Genomic DNA, 23,784 nt, shown 5'->3' on the forward strand with positions numbered 1-23,784 from the left:
TACATTTATAAATAGATCGCCATCTGGTGTTGGGCTCGGATGACTGCTCTTGTTTTTCTCTTGGAGAAGTCTTTTGTAGTCACAAGACCGATCACTCCTCCCTTGGGTGCTAGTGCGCATGGGCATCGGCTCCATCCTTAGATTGTTTTTTTCCGCCATCGGGTTCGGATGAGGATCAAAGCGCTTCGGATCGACTTCGAGAAAAGAGTCATATTTCGGCGCGTATTCCCTTTCCAATTCGACGGTATTGTTATAGAGCGCGAATTCCTTTCTATTTCGACGAGCTTCGACGTCAACAACAAAATTTCCAACTTCTATGTCGACGAGACCGAGAGGCCTATCTCGACGTATTCCAGCCCGGAGTCCATGGAAAGGACTCCATTCAAAAGATGTCCACCGTGTGGTGCTAAGTTCCCACACAAGGACCTAAACGAGGTGTGCAAACTCTGTTTATCACCTGAATACGAATCCAGGGACTGTGAAGCCTGCGCAGCATTCTCCTCCAAGTCGACGATTAGAAACCGTTGAGCCCGAAGACACGAGGTGTCGAGAATACAGTCGGAGGCAATCCCGGAGTTGTCCGAGGCCCAGCACCCCGAAGAGGAAGTAGAAGAAGATGAGGACGAGTCGGGTCGGGAGTGGACGAGTCTGACGTCGAAGAAATCGATCATCAAACCGTGAGTGACGACGTCCCCTTACCAAAAAACCGCCCCCGTTTGGTGTCGACCCCGACATCGAGCCCGGTCAGACTACCGAAAAAAGTTTGACGCCCGCCCTCGGGCTCGGCAATGAAACCGAAACCGAAACACTCGGCCTCCCACCATGTCGGATTCGCGAAGCGGTCGACATCGACATCGACACCAAAGCTCCATACCAAGGAAAGCTTGCAGTCGGAACATTCCATGTTGAAACCGAAACATGCTTCGACGTCGAAGACTTCCTCGACACCGAAAAGATCTGATTCAAACAAACTCTCGGTGCCGAAAACACAAAACACTGACAGTCCGAAGCAAAAGCACCTTTTGGAACCAAAAACTTCGGTACCGACACAGGAGCATCAGACAGATCCAAAACAAAAGACTTTGTTTATCGATCCACAAACTGGCAAGGTGACAAAACTACCTAAAAAGAGGAAGAATGAACAGTTGGACGACAAAGCTCCTCCTCCTAAAAAGAGGCCAATGGGGACAAATACAACTCTCCCCCCCTCCCCCCTGTCTCCACAACCTAAAGACACACCCTCTTCTCCTCTTCCTCACACTCTGCCAGCTATTCCTCCAACTTCTACACCACGACCATCTACACCTCAAACAGATGTAGAAAGTGACACAGGGGAGGGAGAACTTCCTAGGGATGACGACACTGTCCCAGAAGACGCAGACCCATGGGAAGATTATAATGTAGGGTCAGATAATGATAATGACCCTCAATCAATCAAAGCATTTATATAGCGCACTACTCACCCAGAGGGTCTCAAGGCGCTAGGGGAGGGGGGTCCGCTACTGCTCGAACAGCCAGGTCTTGAGTTGCTTCCTGAAGGCGAGGTGGTCCTGGGTCAGGCGGAGGTGGGTCGGGAGGGAGTTCCAAGTCTTGGCGGCGAGGTAGGAGAAGGACCGTCCCCCTGTGGTGGCTCTTCGGATGCGGGGGACGGCGGCGAGGGCGTGGCCGGTCGATCAAAGCTGGCGTTTGGGAGCGTAGAAGTTGAGGCGGCTGTTGAGGTATCCTGGGCCTTGGTTGTGTAGGGCTTTGTGTGCGTGGGTGAGGAGACGGAAGGTGATTCTCTTGTTGACCGGGAGCCAGTGCAGGTCTCTCAGGTGTCCGGAGATGTGGCTGCGACGGGGGATGTCCAGGATGAGTCGTGCTGAGGCGTTCTGGATCCGCTGGAGTCTCTTCTGGAGTTTGGCGGTGGTTCCGGCATAGAGGGAGTTGCGGTAGTCCAGACGGCTGGTGACGAGGGCCTGGGTGACCATCTTCCTGGTCTCGGTGGGGATCCACCGGAAGATCTTACGTAGCATGCTCAGGATGTTGAAGCACGACGAGGAGACGGCGTTGACTTGTCTGGTCATAGAGAGGGAGGAGTCCAGGATGAAGCCCAGGTTGCGTGCGTGGTCTGTTGGTTTGGGTGCGCTGCCTAGGGCGGGGGGCCACCAGGAGTCGTCCCAGGCGGTGGGTGAAGATCCCAGGATGAGGACTTCCGTCTTGTCCGAGTTCAGTTTCAGGCGGCTGTTCTTCATCCATTCGGCTACCTCTTTCATCCCTTCATGAAGGTTGGCTCTGGCGGTGGTGGGGTCGTTTTGTGAGGGAGAGGCTCAGCTGGGTGTCGTCGGCGTAGGAGATGATGTTGAGGTTGTGCTGGCGTGCGATGTTTGCGAGGGGGCTCATGTAGACGTTGAAGAGGTTTGGACTGAGCGAGGAGCCTTGAGGAACGCCGCAGATGACTTCGGTGGCTTCCGATCTGAACGGGGTGAGGCGGACTCTCTGTGTCCTTCCGGAGAGGAAGGCGATGATCCACTCTAGTGCCTTCTCCTGGATTCCGACGTTGCTGAGGCGCTGCACTAGTGTACGGTGGCAGACCGTGTCGAAGGCCGCGGAGAGGTCTAGGAGGATGAGGGCTGCTGTTTCTCCGTTGTCGAGCAGGGCTCGGATGTCATCGGTAGCTGCGATCAGGGCGGTCTCGGTTCTGTGGTTGGCCCGGAAGCCAGACTGCGAGAGGTCGAGGGATCCGTTCGTCTCGAGGAAGGCGGCCAGCTGCTTGTTGACGGTCTTCTCGATGACTTTTGCAGGGAACGGGAGCCTGAACTGTATCCCTCAAAACCTTCACCACCTGATGATAATACAGGTTTTGCACAGTTAATTAATAGGGCAGCAAAATACCACAAGGTAGACTTACATACGAAACCTCAAATAGAGGATTTCCTTTTAGAAACACTACCTGCTGCACAAAGAACATCAGGAACACTACCAATGCTTAAGGGTCTCCTCAATCACACATCAGACATATTCAAAGACCCTGTGAGGGCTAGGGTATTAAACCCAAGAATTGATAAAAAATATAAGACAGCACCAAAGGACCCAATATTTATCAAAGGACAAATACCTCTGGACTCGCTAGTAGTCACAAACGCTCACAAGAGAGCAAACTCATTAACTACAGGAGAAGCTCCTCCTCCTGTCAAGGAGTCCAAGTTAATAGATGCCTCTGGCAAAAGAGTAGCATCCCTAGCGGCAAACAGCTGGCGCATAGCTAATACGCAAGCATTACTTGCACGTTATGATAGGGCTCATTATGATGAGTTAAAAAAACTCATTACACGTCTCCCTAAGGAACATCAGAAAAGGGCAGATCAGCTCACACAAGAAGGGAAGATAATAACTAACACTTCCATTAAGTGCGCCTTAGACGCAGCAGACACTGCAGCAAGATCCATAAACACCAGTATCATGTTAAGAAGACATGCATGGCTTAGAGGCTCAGGGTTCAAACAAGAGGTACAAACATCCTTATTGAAAGAACCTTTTGATGAGAAAACACTTTTCGGCTCAGGTACAGATGAGACGTTAGAAAAGATGAAAAAGGACACAGAAACGGCTAAATCAATGGGAGCATTGCAACAGCCAACTCAAAGGGGTTCCTTTCTTAGATCCACCTATAGAGGCAGATCAAAGAATACAGGCACAAGCCAGCAATCCACCTCTTTTACACCAACATCACCCAGAGGTAATTCTAGAGGCAGTTACAGAGGTAACAACAAGGGTAGAGGTCGCGGAAATAACAACAACCGCAACTCTCCTACCCCAAAACAGTGACTTCATACAGCTCCCCCCAGACCATATAACACCGGTCGGGGGACGTCTATCGCAGTTCCTACCTGTCTGGGAAAACATCACATCAGACAGGTGGGTGAGACAAAATATCCAACATGGTTATTGCCTAGAACTCACAGCTACCCCACCAAACATCCCCCCCTAAACAGCGTTCAATGAGTCAAGATCATCTAACATTGTTAAAGCAGGAAGTACTATCACTGCTACAAAAACATGCCATAGAGAAGGTTCCACAACATCAACTGGGAACAGGGGTATACTCTCTATACTTTCTAATTCCCAAAAAAGACGGGTCTCTAAGGCCAATACTAGACCTCAGACCTCTCAATGCATACATAAATTCGGAACATTTCCACATGGTAACGCTCCAACAAGTACTTCCTTTACTGAAGAAAGGGGACTTTCTTTCTACACTGGATCTAAAAGATGCTTACTTTCATATCCCAATTCACAAAGCCCACAGGAAATACCTCAGGTTTGTTGTAGAAGGACAACATTATCAGTTCAAAGTCCTTCCGTTTGGGGTCACAACAGCACCAAGGGTGTTCACAAAATGCCTAGCGGTGGTTGCAGCTCACCTAAGAAGACAACAAATACATGTCTTCCCTTACTTGGACAACTGGCTAATAAAGGCCAAGTCACAAAAAGAATGTCTTCAAAACACACAAAAGACAATTCAGTTCCTGCACCAGCTAGGGTTTACGGTGAACTACACAAAATCCCACCTGCAACCAAACAAAGTTCAACAATATCTAGGGGCTAATATAGACACAGAAAAAGCCAGAGTATATCCCAATCCAGTCAGGATTCAAACAATGCTCACATTGATTCAAAGATTTTAACCACAACACTCACTAACAGATCGAGTGTTCATGCAACTATTAGGGATGATGTCCTCTTGCATACTGCTAATACCATATGCCAGCCTACAAATGCGTCCGCTGCAAGAATGTCTAGCAACACAGTGGAATCAGGCTCAAGGTCAGATTACAGATCTGGTGTTGGTAGACGACCGCACACATCGCTCTCTGAAGTTATGGAACACAACAAACATTTCCAAGGGGTGATCGTTCCTAGAACCAATTCCACAAGTGATACTAACAGCGGATGCATCGCTCACCGGATGGAGAGCGCATATGGAGAAATATACAGTACAGGGAAGATGGACTGTACAGCAAAAAAGACTGCACATCAATCATCTAGAACTATTAGCAGTGTTTCTAGGATTTAAAGCTTTTCAAATGCAGATTCTCAACAAAGCAGTCCTAATCAGAACAGACAACATGACAGCAATGTATTATATTCAAAAACAGGGGTTGACACACTCTCTCCAACTATCCAGACTAGCGCAGGAGATTTGGAGATGGGCCATTCCTCAAAACATCCATCTGTTAGCCGAACACCTACCAGGAGTTCAAAATCAGATAGCAGACATCTTAAGCAGAGAGTCAGAACAAATACATGAATGGGAACTGCACGACCAAATACTGCAGCCATTCTCCCAAAGATAGGGACAACCAGAGGTAGATCTCTTTGCCTCTCATCAGAACGCAAAATGCCAAAGCTTCGCATCCAGGTACCCACACCACCTGTCGCAGAGCAATGCATTATGGATAAATTGGTCCAACAAATTTGCATACGCTTTTCCCCCTCTCCCACTAATTCCATTAGTGGTTTGAAAACTACAACAACATTCAATGACCATGATACTAGTGGCACCCACGTGGGCACGACAACCATGGTTCACCACGCTCCTGCAACTCTCACAAGTAACACATCAAAAGTTACAAATATTACCCATGCACCTTACACAGAACCATGGAGAAATAATGCACCCAGATCCCAAACAATTGAACCTAGCGATCTGGCTCCTGAGGTCATAGAATTTGGATACTTAAATTTACCTCCAAACTGTATGGAAATCATTAAGCAAGCAAGACGTCCTACCACCAGAGCATGCTATGCAGCAAAGTGGAAAAGGTTTGCTGTATACTGTAACAGTAACAACATCAACCCTCTGGACGCATCCACAAAAAATATTATTTGCTACTTACTACACTTACAGCAATGTAACCTTGCTTACACCTCCATTAGAGTACATCTTGCAGCTATAGCAGCGTACCTGCAAAACAGGCAACACCTATCCCTGTTTAGAGTGCCAGCAATAAAAGCCTTCATGGAAGGCCTCAAAAGAGTCATTCCACCAAGACTACCGCCTTGCCCGGTCTGGAATCTCAACATAGTACTCACCAGACTAATGGGACCACCTTTCGAACCTATGCATAGGTGTGAAATACAATTCCTTACATGGAAGGTGGCCTTCCTAATAGCCATTACCTCCCTCAGAAGAGTGTGTGAATTACAGGCGTTCACAATACAAGAACCATTCCTACAGTTACACCAGAATAAAGTGGTTCTTATAACAATCCCAAAATTCTTTACTAAAGTAATTTCAGCATTCCACATCAATCAACCAGTGGAACTACCAGTCTTCTTTCCAAAACCACAGACGGTAGCAGAAAGGGCCCTACATACATTAGATGTCAAAAGGGCAATATTGTATTACATAGAAAGAACACAAACTTTCAAGAAAAACAAACAACTATTTGTAGCTTTTTCACCAACACATAAGGGCAATCCTATCTCTAAAGCAGGCATTGCAAGGTGGATTGTAAAATGTATACAAATATGTTACATTAAAGCAAAAAGGACACTAACTGTACCTCATAGAGCTCATTCTACACGTAAACTAGGGGCATCTATGGTATTCTTAGGAAACATTCCCCTGGATGACATATGCAAAGCAGCAACTTGGGCTACACCGCATACCTTCACAAAACACTACTGTATTGATGTGCAAGCAACACAACAGGCTAGAGTGGGCCAGGCTGTACTAAAGACTTTATTTCAAACTGTTGCAACAGACACTGGTGACCACCGCTAGGGAGGTAACTGCTGTGTAATCTATTCATAAATGTACCATCTGCAGCCCATATGCCTCAACGGAATATGCTACTTACCAGTATGCATCTTTTCTTGGCATACAGTGCTGCAGAGTGGTACATGCCCTCCCTGCCTCCCCGGGAACCTGTCTGTTCCAACACTATCTTATCTAGATACACTTACATGGGCATCTCTTTCTGTATTCTATCATACTACTCCATCTAACCCTACTATGGCAAAACAATCTAAGGATGGAGCCGATGCCCATGCGCACTAGCACCCAAGGGAGGAGTCATCAGTCTTGTGACGACAAAAGACTTCTCCAAGAGCGCTGATATTGCCCTGTTAGTCGATAAATTAGATGGTCCAGTCCATCATAATTCTGCTTCCCCAGTCAAATAAATGTTTCAGCCATGTTTTTACCATCCAACTGTTTTAAAATACATGTTGTATTTCATATTTTATGATGGTCATTACTGTAAATGTTTTCATTTCTTACTCATGGTATAAGGATTATCTAGCACTTCATAAGTCTTAAACTTGGACATTTCAGATTATTCTAATTGCAACAACTAGGATACTCCTAAAGCAGAAGCACAGGAATCTTAGTACGTTGCTTAGATTCCCAGTCACAGCTCTTGATTGAAGACTGCGTTTGTCACATGTTATTGTGCTGGTTACAAATAGCTCTGTATCACACTCACCCTTCCTTTTTAGCTGAAAGGTTTCCCTTTCTGATCTTTCCAGTTTTACCCTACAGTTCTTTATAAAAATGTTCAACTAAAGGAGTCTATGTTCAAGATGCAGTATTCCTGATCCTGTCAAGAGGCCCTGTAGAATTCACTGGGGGAATAACCAATCTTACCAGGTAAGATTTAGGACGACAGTGAGGACTATAGGCCTGATTTAAATCTTGGCGGAGGGAAATACTCGGTCACAAATGTGACGGATATCCCCTCTGCCGTATTACGATCCCATTATATCCTATGGAGATCTTAATACCGCGGACGGAAGGGTGACCGAGTATTCCATCCGCCGAGATCTAAATAAGGCCCTATATCTGCTTCAGAGACTGCACCAAATATTGAACCTAGTACTAATTGACCACCAGTAAAGTTAAAAGTATAAGTGCCTACAGTACTTTATTCTGCTAGTATAGTCCAGTTCATAGAATGGCTGCCACACACCTGGGCTTCTGTTGCTTCCTGTGCAAAGTTACTTCCTACTGTTGTTAAAACAAAAACAGAGGGCCCCTGTAGGCAGATAGTGAATGAGGAACCAGGGGGAACAACACACAGAGAAGTTAATGACCTCTAAATACTCCTTTCTAATCAAAAATGGGTAGAACTCCAACAATTCATAGAAACAATTCAATTGATTGTAGAGCCAACATCCAGAGGCATGGTTCATAAATATTAATTCTTATTTGTTTTTGTTTTCACAGATGTGGTAAAAAAAATATTACCCTGTCGGAATTTCTATACTTAAACAAAGGGTCATGCATATAATGAGAGGCAGAGTCCGTGGTGTCCGATTCAAAAGGGCTTTATTTCAGTAACTCGAGTTAAGGGAGAATCGGGTTCCATCACCACAAAGGTTCAGGAAGGGTCTTCTGAACTTTATTTCACAGAGTACATTATTTATACATTAAACATACATTGCGTTGCATAGAGAAGGCGGAGCGCTCCAGGCGGAGCAAGTGAAAGAGAGAGATAAGAGCACATGGGCGTGCAAAAGGGCTTGTAAGAAGGCGTACACGTGGGCGTCCCCTTGAGGAGTCATAGGTGTGTCATAGGTGGGTGGATACATGGAGGGGGTCTGCACGGTCAGCTGGAACCTTTACCCTACTTGTGTGCGCCACTTGGTCATGACGTGTAATTGACGTGTAACTGGGGGAAGCTGGGGGGAGCTGACTTTCGTTCTAGTAGAGAAGCCTTGAGTGTCAGGACGACCTGCACGCCTGGTATTATCTGATATCTTAAGTTTGGAGGATGTGTTGTCTGATGTAAAGGTCGCTCGAGCAAAGGTTGCTCATCACTAAAAGCCAGTGTGTGCATATATTTCTTCGTGCATTGCGTGGGGGCCATGGGCCTTCTGTGGATGCGAGCTCTGTAAATCACTTAAACGGAGACAGAAAGGCTGGGCTCTATCTCTGTGGACGGGTTCTGTTTACCTTCTTCACTGGGCAGGAATGTGTTTCTTTGGAGCAGAGCAGATAACTGTGAGCAAAATACTGTCTTGGCAGGCCGGACTGGGCCCCTCTCGGCTGAGCAGAAAGTATGCGAGAGGTCAGGGATACATAGCTAAACTGCAGCTTTCAGAGTGTCTGGGAGGCATGAGGCCTGAATTCGGGTCCTGGCTCGGCTGAGCCACAAAACGGGTTCATCTCGACTTTTAAATGTGCACCATGCAAATACATTGGCAACATGGCCAACATAGGCCTCAGTGCAGAATTAGCGTTTCTTTCATGGAAGGCTTGGTGACTGATACTCTAACATGGGACGGAAATGCAGAGGCATTATTATTTACAGGCATGGGAGGGAAAGTGCATGGGTGACATGAACATACGCTAAACGTGGGGTACATGCAGGGGACACATTGGCCACGTAAAAATTTCTATTTCCTCACAGACACCGACATTTCTGAATACTTTTTTCTTTTTATCAAAAAAATTTTTTAAAGAACCTTTCACTTGCGCATCAAAACCATGAACAGCACACCAAAGCATGAGACATACATACCATACTCTCTCGTACAGCATAATCGATTAAAAACAAAAATACCAAGCAGGATGCCTCAATATTCTCATAGCTGCTTGTTGGTACAGTGACACTTTTTAACCTGTATTGTGCAAATATGTCATACAGAGACAAACACAACCAGATAAAAATAAACATTTCATAATTTATATGTAATATCATAGAAATCATAGTTTCATTTGATCAACAGACAATGCACCCATGTGCGTTTCGGTGAAACACCACGATTGAGGTGACTTTCCTCAGGGCAATGAGAGATGAATCGAACAAGTATAAAAATAAAATGGGGTGGGCACACTCCAATACAGGCTGTGACTTGTTCCTCCAATAGGGCAGCAAGATTGGAAATAATGTAAACGTCAACTCTCCGGAGAGAGGAGGAAAAGAGAATCCAAAACGCACCCCACAAGGGGGGTCACCGGAGGAGTTAGTATACATTTTTAATGGTTATGTGTCGTAGAGGATCCCCAAACTGTTTGAGATCATGCGGGTCTAGATCACCCAAGCATACTGTCGAGAACCTGAATAGATTTCCTACCTACACAAAGTTATCACTGAGGGAAGACAGGGCGACGACTCGAGCATAATGGGCACGTCCATCCTTCAGAGCCGGGGCCAAGCAATGTGACTTCCTCCTGTTGTGCCATTCTCCATTCCCGCAATCACTTCTCATCTCTTCCTTTGCCACATTCCCTTGGGCCACAAAGTATTGGTAATGCAGTGTCTATTTACCACAGCACACTTAGACAAGTCCTCCCAAAGCCTCCTTTCACTTGAGGTTTCCTGGTGATGTCAGTGTGTGTATTCTCAGAGGACTGTGGGGCAGTAAACGTTTTTCTATTATTTAGCCTAGTGTGAAATTTAGGTCCTTAAGGCCCCACCATATAAACCTTTAAAGACAATAACTGAGGAGATTTTTTCAGGGCAGCCATGTTTGCTTCCCTGCACCCTTGATCTTCCTTTGACTCAATTGGTTATCCCAGCAATAAGACATGTTAGTTTGTGTACATTTATAAAGCAAGAGTCCATGAAAACTAAGGAAACCAGATGTATTTTGAAAGTATTCAGTTTTGACTTTGGCATGCTTACTTTCTTTGTAGTAATTTAAGGGATTCATTAGGTGTTAATGATTTCTAACATTAACCCATCTGTAGTGGTGTAGGTCTCCTGCTCTTTGTTGTTGCATACCCTTTTTATACGTGCTGTATGCCTTTCTCCAATTGATGCTGCATGCAATAGCTACCTTGAGGTGTGGATCATCGACTTCTTCTCTGAATGCTTATCTTATGCAAAGAATTGTATCTGATTGTGCTTGAATCACATGCCTTAATGTTTCTTTTAACTGGTGCAGAGAGAACGTCCTCCGCCTCCAGCAAAGCCACCCCCTGATGAAGAAGAGGAGCATCGCGAGAAGAGGCTAGGTCCTAATGCGCCATGTGAGGTAAGCCTTTGGTGGGGGGAAAATGATGGTTGGGCATCATTACTGATCGATTTTGATAACTATTGGTATTTCATTAGAAAAGAAAGGTATTGCATTCAAGGAGCTGGTTTGATATGCTGCCAGAATAATAGAGTAATTGATCTGTTATGCTACATATCAAGACAACTTTTCATGATGTCATGCTTATGCTGCAAACTTCCAGGTTGCCCAGTAACGAGGGACATTGATTGCTTATAGCCACAGAAAGATGGCATAATAGTTATGAATTCCGTATTAAAGTCCGGTGTCCAAATGAATCCAAATCTTGTTCACAATTAAACATGGTATTACACCTAATGCATGCATATTCACTTCAAAGAACACATTCAGCTGCAATTGTACTAAGTCTAGGGTGCCTAGAATTATTCAGAGGGCCAGGAGAGATCAGTGTCCAACTTTCCAACACAAATTCCAAACTTATGAACAAGCAAACCAATGGCCAGTGTTTAAGAAGACCAATTTAGTAGATACAAGTAGGAAACAAAAATTTGAATTGAACGTTAATGAATACTCTGCTGATTACATTTTAAAGAAATTGTGCTGTGGATTGAATTGTTTTCTTAACATAGAGTGCATCAGCTGCTTGTGGTTGAATTCAGTTGCTTGCTTCAAATATCAGTCTGTATTTAGTATGTCTACCAACTCACAACCTATTAGTCTTTTAAAATGTGAATTTTTTTTGTTGCAGCTAGGCCATACCTGCACATGTGACAAGCCAAGTGGCCCATCACAAGTTGTGTTTAATTCTTTTTGCACAGATATGTATGAAGACTAATCTTGTGGGAGAGCTGAGGCTTTGTTACCCCAACTTTCTGATAAAGTGATTGAGCTTCAACAAGCAATTCATCCAGTCCTCCAACTGGTTTGGATTTCTGCAAAGCAAGGCAAATTGCCATACTGCTTACTTATACGCCTCATGCTGATTGCCTATGATTTGTAGCCCATTTAGACATTCATGATCTATATGAGCATGCACGCCTGTAGCCTCACATGTTTTTCCATTATCTTCATCATCATGCCTGTGATCTCTTGCTGTGGGTAATGAGCTAATGCCCAGGTAACTATGTCTATTTTAATAACAAATTGTGTTATCTTCTTCATCTTATATGTACCTGATGCATTTCCTGTCAAACCCCTGCAGGAATTTAAGCTAAAACTTGTAAGTGTCTTATAAGGTTGTGGCTACACTCATTTTATTGAATATCTACGTGCTTCAATCGGTAGATTCCACTAAAAATGAATACTGCCTTTTCAGGGATTGCAGCCTTTGTCCGGAGATTTATTTTAATGGCAAAGTAGGGGGACTTCTTTGGTCTCAATAAGGAATGATGGCAGCAGACGTACTTGCCTCTTGCAGCGACCTACTCTGAGGGCGTTTATCTTGTGAACCAGGAATAGGTTTACAAGCCTACCTGTGACAGCACTTCAGTCAAGGGCTATACTGTTTCTAGACCTTTTAATAATTGTATTTATACTCCAGCTACTTTAATTGCACTTGCACTGAACACCCATATGCAGAGTTTTACAGTTCCTTAATACCGCTTGTGTTTTGGGCAGTTTTTCACATGTGCTGTGGGATTCGATCTCAAGCCTTCTCCCTTCTTTTCTTGATGACTCTTGTGACTGCTGATCCAGGATGGTAGTCAGGTGGCTACATTACTGATTTGTGTGACATGAATATCACAGATTCTGGCGACGGGCCATGCCCTTTTAGTGGCTCTTCGCCGGCGTGCCTGGCTGAATACCTCTGTTTTTTCTGAGGCTGTACAGTTCGCTTTCAATGGTCAGTCTGGCTGTCATCTTTACCCTTTTTTCGGGATTGTCGGAGTGGAGTGAAATATTAATGCCGGATTAACATACTGTCCCCCCCCCCCTGTACTTGTTTGAGCTGGGAATGGTCTTCTGCATTCCCTTCTGTGTGGACTGGTATTGGGCTGTATCATTTGGCTTCTTCTTTTCATTAGTCCCTCCACGTGCCGTCTGTGTTGCTCTGCCCAGACCCGTATTCACTTTTTGTATTTTACCCTGTCAATGACAGGTTGTGGTCCCAGGGTGCTCTGTGAGGCACGCCTTAGTTTCTGAACCTGTTGTTGTCCATGCCGGTGGCTGCACGATCTTCTTTACTTTCTACCCAGGTTCTGATTGGGGTGTTGTCGTGGTATTGTACGGATGCACTGTTGCCTTGTTCCCTGTCCGACAGTGTACTTAGTCTGTATGCCTTACAGATATTCCTTAAGAGGTTTCTGATGCCATTGTACACCTTAGAGAGGACTCCACATGCCGTGCTTAGTGAACTGCTGCGAGTCGGCAGATGGTGCACAGGGGCCGTCTTGTGTGCCTTGCCCAGCCGCCCCTTTGAGTGTTTTTCCACACTGGCCAGAGGCCTCTTCCCTTCCACTCTGTTGATGCCTTTCTTTCCTAGCAGATGCAAGGGAAGGGGTATGTTTCTTGGCTTTCTGTTTTTTTCTGGGCCCGCCCTGAGTGGTGTTCCTTCTATCTCTCTTCAGGTGTTAGTGTTTATTATGCTAGTCCTCGCTATACACGGGTGAGACCAGCCCCTGTCCGCCCCTTTTTAGGTCTCGCCTGAGCCAGCGCATGCGATGCTCTGGCGAGACTTTTAGTAAGGGCTTTAGAAAATGCTACCACTGTGGCCTAGACAAAATAGACAAAACACTGTAAATAAATGCATATCGTTTCAGACAATCAAACTACTGCAGGGGCTGTCCAGGAAGAATTTCAAAAACACTCTAGGTGACACAAACCTCAGCACTCATCATACAGCAGTAAATAGCAGGGAACATGCTGCTCCCCTGTGCATAAACACACATCCACCTAGAATGTGCCTGGCTTGCCGGCAGGGGTCACAAGCTACGTGAGGAGAGTAGCAACCATCCATTCAGGAGTAGCTGCTGCTACCACCCCTAGTGACCCTCAATTGATGCCCATTCCTCTTTTGTTTAGTTGTTAATGAAAGGCGTCTTTTGTTCACATAACTGCAACTTTGACATCAATACACTGCACCATGATTGTGAACTAGACCGAGCTCCTGATAGATCTGCAATGACCCAATGGCGATGAGTGAGGGGCAATGAGTCATCTGAGATGCTGAGTGAGGTCAGAGTTCGCATTTTGGAGCATGGCCAAAGAACGTGTGTTATTCCACTGCTTGTGTTTTGGAGGCACTCCTTGATAGTTTGTGTTTGAGAGTTGGCTCCCTCATGTGCTTATAGTCTTTCTTAACCGATGCATGTTGTTTCTTGCCCCATCTTTCTGTCTGTGTTGTTGCTTGTCTCCAACCACTGCCCATGTTACTGTTTGTCTTTACCTGCTCTCCATAATGTTTTTCTGCCCCTCTCGCCCTCCACCTGCTGTTATAGCTTGCTCTCACCCGTTTTCTGTGTTTTTTGTTGCCTCCTTTTTCTGTCCATGTTGTTGCTTACCCCAACCACTGTCCATGTTAGTGTTTGCCTCATGCTGTACCTGTTGTTGGTTGCCCCCCACCTGTGCACTTGTTTGCCTTGTTCCTTGCCCAATCAATCCCTTTCCTGCTGTCCGTGCGATTGCTTGACACCTCTCACTACTTATTTTTAAAAACTAAAATTTTGGTTTAGTTACTCTACAAGAGTGCAAGTTTTTCAGGTGTCTTCCTTGTGTACTTATTCACACTCCAAGTTTCCTCCACTCCCTCCTCTTGCCTCTACCACTATCTCCATGTTGCCTCCTGCCCTACAATACAAAGAAAATTTGATACGGCCAGTGTTAGCTGCATCATAGCACTTTATTTCACAGACTTGCCTTTGTATGTGTTGCCCCACACTCGTCCTCCTTCCCTCAGTGTTTTCTCCTACACTGCCCTCCCTCCAGCCCGCCAGCAATAAATAACAAGCATTGGCATAGCCAATAGGTCTCGCCTTTGGCACCTTATAAGTGTTTAACCATGAAAAAGTTAATGTTGTGGCACCAAGGATATTGTGCTGCATAACTAAATACTTAGAAGGTTCCAAAAGCGATGCTTATTGGCTATGCCAATGCTTGTTCTCTCTTAGGTTCCTTGTGGCCATCCCTTGTCCGTATCTTGGCATTAGGCGGCCACTTGACCTCCTTAGTTCCACTGTGCCTCTGCATGGCCTGTTTTTCCTCTGCTTCTGCCTTGCGCAGAGCTGCGGAATGCTTTACTTTTTGATTAGAGCCATTTCCGTTACACCATTGAGGCGAATCCCAACCTTCCGTTACTGGCCAGGCTGTTCTTCAGGTGTACCTTCTGCCCTTTTTGGAGGTATAAGGTGATTGTCATGTCTGTCCACTCCAGGTTAGATCATACAGAAGTTGTAATCCCTTAGGATTCTTTTCTGGAGAATTTCCTCCACTGTTTGCAAGTACGTTTGCAGTTCTCACCCCTGAGTGCTAGTCTCCCTTGTACTAATTGGCTACTGAGTATGATCTTGGCATTAGGATCCTCAACCACATTGTTACTAGGTGTTGGCCCCATCCACCTCAGTCCCTTTTTCCTGGTCCTCCATTGTGGTCTTTATTTCTCTATTTTAGCGGGGTTGTTTCTCCCCTGCGGTTTCTGTTCAATTGTCTCTCGACTGCCTAACTGTACCGTTCTGTTGGTAGTGCTGTTTCTCTCTGCTCCTTTGGCTTTCTGGAGTGTGTACTTCCGCCCCATCCTCTCTCTTTAGACAATGTTATGTGGCTGGTTTGCATTTTGCCATTGTCTCACCTTCAGCCCATGGCCGCTGTTCTGGTCATTGTATGTACCCTTCTTTGGCACCTATTATTGTACAGTGTAAATTCTGTATATGTTTGTTTATTTTCATTCATTTTATATATATATATATATAAACGCTCCAATTCCTCTTTCCTTCAAAAGAAGACGACAGCACTCGAGAGGTACTTTTCAGACGTGCAGGTTTATTTCAGGTAGGCACTCTCCACAAACCTCTGGTTTTTTCAGTGAATATATATATATATATATAATATATATATGGAAAAAAAACCAGAGGTTTCACAAAACCAGAGGTTTCACACCAGTTACAGTTAGCTGGAAATTTTACTGACATAAAACCATAGAAATTCCCACGTTATAGTTAGTTGGACTCACTATAACATGTGCGCCTGCAATGCACTGCTGATGACGTCACATATTACATCACTCATGACATGGTCAGTGACATCACTCATGACATCACTGATGACACCATCCAGTGAATGTGTGTCTTTCTGAAAAATAAATGTTTTATATATGTATATATAAAGGTCGATGGAAGAATAAATGTTTAAATAAGTGTCTAAATGGATGTTTTTTTTTTTTAAATTGATTGGTTAACTGGCTTATTAAGTGTATCTTAGTGAATACATATATTAGCGACTATCGTTTAAATATTTAAATATATGTATCCGTGTTTCACTTTGTGTATAAGTGGCTGCATGTGTTGGTGAGTAGCTACATGTGTGTGTATATGGGTTATTAGATTTTTTTTAGTATCAGTATAAGTGTCTGTATGGTTTGGTGGGGGTGTTACTTAGCACATAGATGCATCAAAGACTGACTCACTGTTTGTATGTGTTATGAAGACAGCATATGTGCAGGACTGTATGGGTGGATGAGTGTGTATATGTGTGTGTTAGTGAGTGAATGACTGTCTCAATAGTGTCTTTATCAGTAACTACATACGTTTTAATCTAGTATATTTGAGTATTGATGTATATAAGTCAGTATATGTGAGAGTGAGAGATTGTAAGAGTTCCTGTTTAAATAAGTATGTGTTTCTATAAGTGATTGTTTGAGAGAGTAAGTATGTGTAAGTTTCCTTAGAAGTAAGGTGGTAGTGTGTGTATATCTGTATATGCAAATAAATGGATGTTTAATAGTTTATTTGCATGTGTGAGTATGTGTGTGAGTAACTTTTGGATGTCTGTCGGTGTGTAACAGGATGTATAGGTGTATCACTACATATGATGAGTGAGTATATGTATGAGTGACTATATAGAACTGTTGGTGGATGTGTATATAGATGGTGGAATTACTGAATTGGTTGTTGTAACTGGTATGGGTATCTCCATTTTTTTGAAAATGTTATTTTCTATTATGTGTTTCAAGGGTTACATTACACTGGAAAGAGGTCTGTCATTCTGTCACAAGGATGGTGTCATCAGTGATGTCATGAGTGATGTCACTGACCATGTCATGAGTGATGTAATATGTGACGTCATCAGCAGTGCATTGCAGGCGCGCAAGTTATAGTGAGTCCAACTAACTATAAAGTGGGAATTTCAATGGTTTTATGTCAGTAAAATTTCCAGCTAACTATAACTGGTGTGAAACCTCTGTTTTTTTCAGTGAATTTAATAGGTTTTTTAAATGCTAATTCCTAACTATAACGTGCCTAAAACCTATGGTTTTTTCAGTGAATTTCATCGTTTTTTTAAATGCTATTTCCTAACTATAACTGGTTTGAAACCTATGGTTTTTTCAGTGAATTTCATCGGTTTTTTAATAGCAAATTTCTATAGCTATGTAATGTAATATTTTTTTAAATGAATCCTATATTGTATATTTGTTATACTATTTTTTTTATGTATATTCATAATTTTTTGTTTTTGTTTTTTGTCTTGGAGCGCTCCCCGGTATGCTCCCCGGTGCGCGTACCGGGCGCTCCCCCCGCGAAAAGTAATTTTTTTTTGTTGCATTTTTGCCCCTCCTAAACTCCCCTCAGAAAACCTAGAGGGTCAGGGGGTGTCTACTGTGCCCCTTTTTACCCATTCCCAACGTTGTTTGTCCTTCATCTTGTGTCTCAATTCGACCGAAACACAAAATGGCGGACTCCCGTAGCGCTCCCGGTACGCGTACCGGGGCGCGCACTGGTAAGCGCTCCCAAAAAAATGTAGGAAATGAAATTACATCACAAACCACTGGGCACACTTTCACCAAATATAGAATAGACCCTACTACATACCAGTCCCTACCATTATCCCACATTTGATGGTATTCCATTGAGCCATTTGGGCTGTAGCCCTGTCTAAATATCCTGAGGTAAATTACATGACAAAAACACATATGAAGTGTTACAATTTACAACCAATTAAAATGTTACTTTCATTTTCTACTTTTTTTTCATGACATTTGATTGGTTATGTACAAGAATATAAATGAAAAATTAGAGGGAAACACTGCCATTTTGACTACAACTACCTGAGATACATCTTTAAAGGATTTTCTCATTTATCTTCATCACCTTTCTATAAGGTAAGTTATACATTTGTAAGGGGCACTTTAAGTTCATTTGTAAAAACGTTTTCTGACAGTTATTTACTGTCCCTCTGTTATAATTACAGATTGAGATAGGCTTCTCTGTTATAGTTATAGATTGAATTAGGCTTCTCTGGTATAATTATGAATTTTCTTAGGCTTCTTCACATACACTTTTTTATATTTCTACTTCCTACCTCATACCATACACTGCCCAAAGAAAACTTAACTGTTAAAAACTCACAAGTACCTGTCTGAACTTAAACCCAACAGTGCCCTATCTCTACTGATATATTTATTTTTTATGCAATTTACAGCAAGAAAATGGAAGGAGAACGAAACATATGTAATATTTCACTCGAAATTGATCTGTAGAACAATACTAAGGAAGAGATTGATGAATTAGACTTTTTGGATCAGTCTCTGGACAAAGACTTAATTAATTGTGTGGAAGAAATGGAATCATCGAATCCAAATGAGGACATACCTGACGATATAATGTTGGAAATTCTTTTAGATTTTGAAAAATCAAAGCAATAAATTTTTATTTAAAAATTAAAAATTGTTCGAGACATTATTCTTTTTTATATGTAAATTATGAAATAGTACCAAAATGAATGATATAAAGTGAGACTTATAGTATACTGTGCAACTTTTTTGTGTTACATAGTAATTTTGCTCATAGTTACTTCCTTTCTCCCACTATATTATCTCCAATGTGTATTTAACATCTCTTTATCATCTCCTGCCTCCATGTTGTTTCTGCTTTCCTGACAGACTATAGTATAGATTCCATATACCACAATAACTTCTGTAACAACATGCAAATTATCTACAGAGAACACAGTCTACGTTGAATTTAAGGCTCTGCATTGGTACCTACATGCTGGTACTTATATCACCCACACAACACAACAACTCTATGCAGAGTCACCCTACCTCTAAGCACTTTAAATTATTATTTTACTATTTCACTGGGTTTTCCCCATGTACGCTCCCCGGTGCGCTCCCCGGTGCGCGTACCCGGCGCTCCCCCCGTGAAAATTAAAAAATAATAATAATTTTTTTGCCCCGCGGGGCCCTTTTATGGCCCCCACATCAAACCTAGGGGGTCAGGGGGGGTCTACTCTACCCCCTTATGGTCAATTCCCCCTTTGTTTTTGCCACCTCTTGTGTCTCGATCCTACCGAGACACAAGATGGCGGCCGCTCCGGACTGTTTGGAATGTTTACAGACACCCGAGAGCCAATCAGCTTTCCGCACGCAAGTCACGTAGCGCGCCTGGTGCGCGTACCGGGGCGTGGCCATAGATATATATATTTTTTTGAACCTAAATTACTCAAAAACCACTGGAGCACATATCTTGAGACATAGCAAAGGCACATCGGGCTACCAGTCCCTACAATTTTGCCAAGTTTGGTGGAACTCCATTCAGCCGTTTGGGCTAAAAGTGAGGTCGACCGCCCTATGGAAATTAACATGGGGAAAACACGTTTTGGGACCCCCCATTTATCTCGGCCCCCGCTTCACGAATCCCCCCCCCAAACTTTCAGGGAAGGAGCGGAGCTCCGCGAGGCAAATTTGAGGAAATTTTCAGGCAGATTCGTCAACTGGTGCCAAAGTTATTCACAATAGAATTTTGAGATTTTGCATTGAAAAAAATCCTAACTATAACTACCTACTGGCGACCGCCAGTAGGTAATATATATATATTTTCATACCTCTCTATATATGGCTTTTATACCTTTATTTTCTTGGGATCCTAGGCTGCATAGTCCCAGAGAGCTTCCTTTATCTCGAAGCGTTTCCTCCGCCTAATGTGGTCGATGGCCATGATTGTTGCTTTTTCTCGTGATGCTTTATCAGCTATTGATTGGAGCCCTCTGCCTCGCCTACTTATAAGACTGGGAGCTTGGTCCAGTAGTTTTAGCAGTTATCCTTAGTCTTTCGTTATCCTTCCGCCTCAGTCTCTAGTGCCTCTTGCACTCCTGGTGGACATTGTAGTGCTATGTTTATATGGAGTGTTGTTTCCCGTTGTCTTGTTCTTCTGCCATGTAATTTCTCTACTTTCCTTGCACCTCTGCGGATTCAGTTCTGTACAGGATTCTCCCAGAGTTTTCTGGTGGGATGTTTTCTCCCACCCCTCCCTTCCTGGCAAGTGTTCTCTCTTTTTCTTCTGCAGACCAGATAGCCTAGTCGGGATATTTCTTGGAATCATTTCGCACACCCTCCACAGGGAAGGTATTGCTTGGATATCTATAGCGGAAGAAACTGATGCTTATATGGACTCTAATGATGTCACATCCAGTGGATGAGGTCATTACGGGGTCGCTAAACACCCTCTTCGGACGGTTAGAGGTACTTCTGCAGAAGTATTCTGGATCCAGTCTGGCGCCTGGGGATAATTCAAAGGTAAGGAATCTGCGTCTAGATAAGGCGTTACTGAAGGTAAGTAACTTATTTGTCAGGGTTAGTACCTTCATCTTAGAACGTGCCATTAGGCTAATTCACTTCACGTATTTGCTCTGTGCAACTCCTGTTTTATATATACACACTGGTCCATGGCTATTGTGCTCTTTAGAGACAGTTTTATCAAAATGAAAATGTGGGGGAAGGAAGCTAAAGCTTTGATTACCACTACCAATTAAAAAGATTTTCCCTTCAGACTTGTTGCCCCCTGGGATCTAAATGAAATATCTCGTCTTAATAGCAGCTCTTATTTGTAGAGAAGAAATTTGTGTTTGACCATACACAGATAACTATAGTGCCTGTGAACAAGTTCAGTGCCTCAAAAAAAAGTTTGCACCGCAAACACTTGCCATTACCTTCCGATTACTGCAAAATCTAAGATTTAATATATAAAAAGTGCACATCACATATTAATCTATGGCACAGGACAAAGTTTTAGAAATGGTTTTCAATACTATTAAAGCTTTCGTACGTCCTACAAAAGACTGTAAAGGTTTTGTTCTCAGTGATGACTGTGAGCAATGCAGTCTGTCATCCTTTGCCTTATATTACTGGATTGCAGTCTCGAGACATATCTTTCAAGGGTGCATATACTGAATGAATTGTGGCTTCTGAAAAATGATATGTACTTTAACGTTTTGCTTATGCAGATTTTTTTGTGTATTAGTCCTAAGGATTTCTTAATCAAAGAATTATGTTTGAGTCTTTTTATCACATTTAATTTTAGGCTACTGGAGCAAGGAGGAAGAGCAGAGGCAGTACAACAGAGGGAGAAGATGAGAATCCTTATGAACTTCTTGTGACGGCTAAGACCAAGAGACCTGTCACATTAGAGGGAAGAAGCAAAGGTAGATAAAGGGGCAGGGAATAAAACTGCACCCAATCTTGGAGTTTCCCAGCGTGAAAAGGTTACATAGCCACACCTTTCAAAATATCCAAACTTGTCATTCCTTTTTATCGTGATTGCAATAGTTATTACATACTGTATCAGAATCAACCTTCACCTCACATGAGCCAGGGCTAGACCACTCCATCTGCCTAAATAGGAGGGCTAATGAGGCTTTGAATGCCCAACTTTCAGTGCCCAGTACCACTTAACCCGATCAGTAAGGAAAACTTGCAATTATCGCTGTTTGGTAATCCTTTCAACATTGAGGCTCTGCGATAGGCCTCAAGCCACTCTGGTGAGGAACCATTGTATTGGTCACAATACCCATCTGTGTGTTTTTCAAACTAGTGGATAAAGATTTCTCAAGCCACCAAATGTTCTTTCTTTTTTTGCTCATGTATGTGTCTCACTTTACGTGAGTCTTCCTTTTGTCATTCTACTTTATTCTTTCTGTGATCTGACAGCTGTGTGCATGTGCATCATTTAACTGGGTTCTGCTTTAGTAGTACACATGCATACATTGGAGTCCGGGTAGAAGTTTAGACTCTTCGCTTGCATGTATCTTTTTCAAGACACTCACAATGTCTTCATAAATGAGCTGTTCTTGGTTTTTGAACAGATACTCTGTAGCTGTGATACAATGTAGTGATATCCTGATTATTGTTTTTTGTCATCCTCAGGTGAGATCTTAGTTCCCACAGCCGTCCTTGGTTTCCAGCCTCAGGTGAGCACAAAGTGTCCTAATTTGCGGTATTGAATATTGCAAGGCAATGAGTATACACCATTTTCTGTGCAGCAGTTAGTTCCACCGATTGGTGTAACTTGGTGTGGTTAAGGATGAGACGGAAGCATACCTCTGCTTTAATTGACAAGACTCCTTCAACATATTGACATTGTGGCCTGCTCCTGGTTTTGAAAGTGCCCATTTCCTGATCCCAAGCACCATTTTAATTCCAGCATCAGAAAACACACAGCTCTGTCAAGTCACCTCAGTCCTTCCTGAAGCTTTATTCTCTCATTCGTGTAACTCTTCTATCTCTACCATCCTCCTATTCATGTTCCCCTTTGCATGCCAGCACTGTAATCACACATATTTCTGCCTTTCAGCTTAATTATAACCATTTCTACCCCCAGTCATCCTAGTATTGTGATCAACAGCTACACTTTCCAAAACGTCAAAAGACCTATAATTTGGATTGGCCTGCTGCACCTGTATCTGTTCCCTTTCCTATCTGTTATTACAGTATCAAGACACAAATACACCTTCTATTACACTTGAATCTGGAAATAAACTGCAGTTGTTCCCATTCCAGCACTTGGAACAGACTCTCAAAACCCAAACATGTTAATCTTCAATCTTCGTGGCTCTTGTCTTGAATGTCCACTTCTCTTTTTCAAGTTGTTGATGTTACAAGATCATGAGCATTCTGTATTGAATCCTCTACCTTTATTAAACTAGGTGATATTTGTTTTCAGGCCCGACCACGCAAAGGTGTGCCCTCCCAGGACTCTCAGCAACTAATGAATCGCCGCAGCTCTTCTGACATCTCCATTGACCATAGTGAGGCAGAGGCCCACACATCTGAGAAGCCCAGAGGTAAGACTGGTACAAGAAAGTAGTGAGCTTGCATGCATTCTTGTGGTAGAAGTGAGAAGGTAGGAGACCTATTCCTTGTATCTTTACCTTTGCTTGATCATGACGTGAACATTGTTAGTAGCACGTGTGGCTGTAGATAACCATGATTGGCATACTCTTGCCATCTAGTATTGGGCTATGACATTGCAGCTTGTTTTTCTTCGAAGAAGCTTAAAGTTACAGGATGTGCTGTGACTGCTTCCTTCATCAACAATGTGCATGGGCACCGACTCCTCCTTAGATGCGGACAGGAAGTAGTTGAGGAGGATATAGAATGGACAGCACATTGACAATATCAAGCCTGCTTCATTCCTACCACTTGCTCCTTCACATAGAGCCCTGCAGTGTCAACCTTTAAAGTCCTATCCCTCCCATATTTGGCAGACCTACTCAAGTGCCTCAAAGCCACCTCTTTTGGAGATGTCTTCCCATCGTCATTCATCAAAGCTTTCTGGGGATGGCCTCTTATACCTCCTTACCATTCAAAAAGCTCCCTCATTTATGGCATCTTCCCAGAGCTCTTAAGACTAC

At 43.4% G+C, this 23,784-nt stretch overlaps 1 protein-coding gene across 8 annotated transcripts in view; it reads left to right on the top strand.

The window, feature by feature from the left end:
* ANKS1A (ankyrin repeat and sterile alpha motif domain containing 1A) overlaps positions 1-23,784 on the top strand; it is a 1,304,293-nt gene that overhangs the window by 669,571 nt on the left and 610,938 nt on the right. For all 8 annotated transcript variants that reach the window (XM_086923222.1, XM_086923220.1, XM_086923226.1 and 5 more), the window contains 4 exons: positions 10,879-10,968; positions 21,456-21,576; positions 22,298-22,341; positions 23,094-23,214. In XM_086923222.1, coding sequence (XP_086779348.1) covers positions 10,879-10,968; positions 21,456-21,576; positions 22,298-22,341; positions 23,094-23,214 — 376 coding nt within the window. The remainder of the gene's footprint in view (positions 1-10,878; positions 10,969-21,455; positions 21,577-22,297; positions 22,342-23,093; positions 23,215-23,784) is intronic.

This window comes from Lissotriton vulgaris, chromosome 5, assembly GCF_964263255.1.
Source record: "Lissotriton vulgaris chromosome 5, aLisVul1.2, whole genome shotgun sequence".
NCBI lineage: Eukaryota > Metazoa > Chordata > Amphibia > Caudata > Salamandridae > Lissotriton > Lissotriton vulgaris.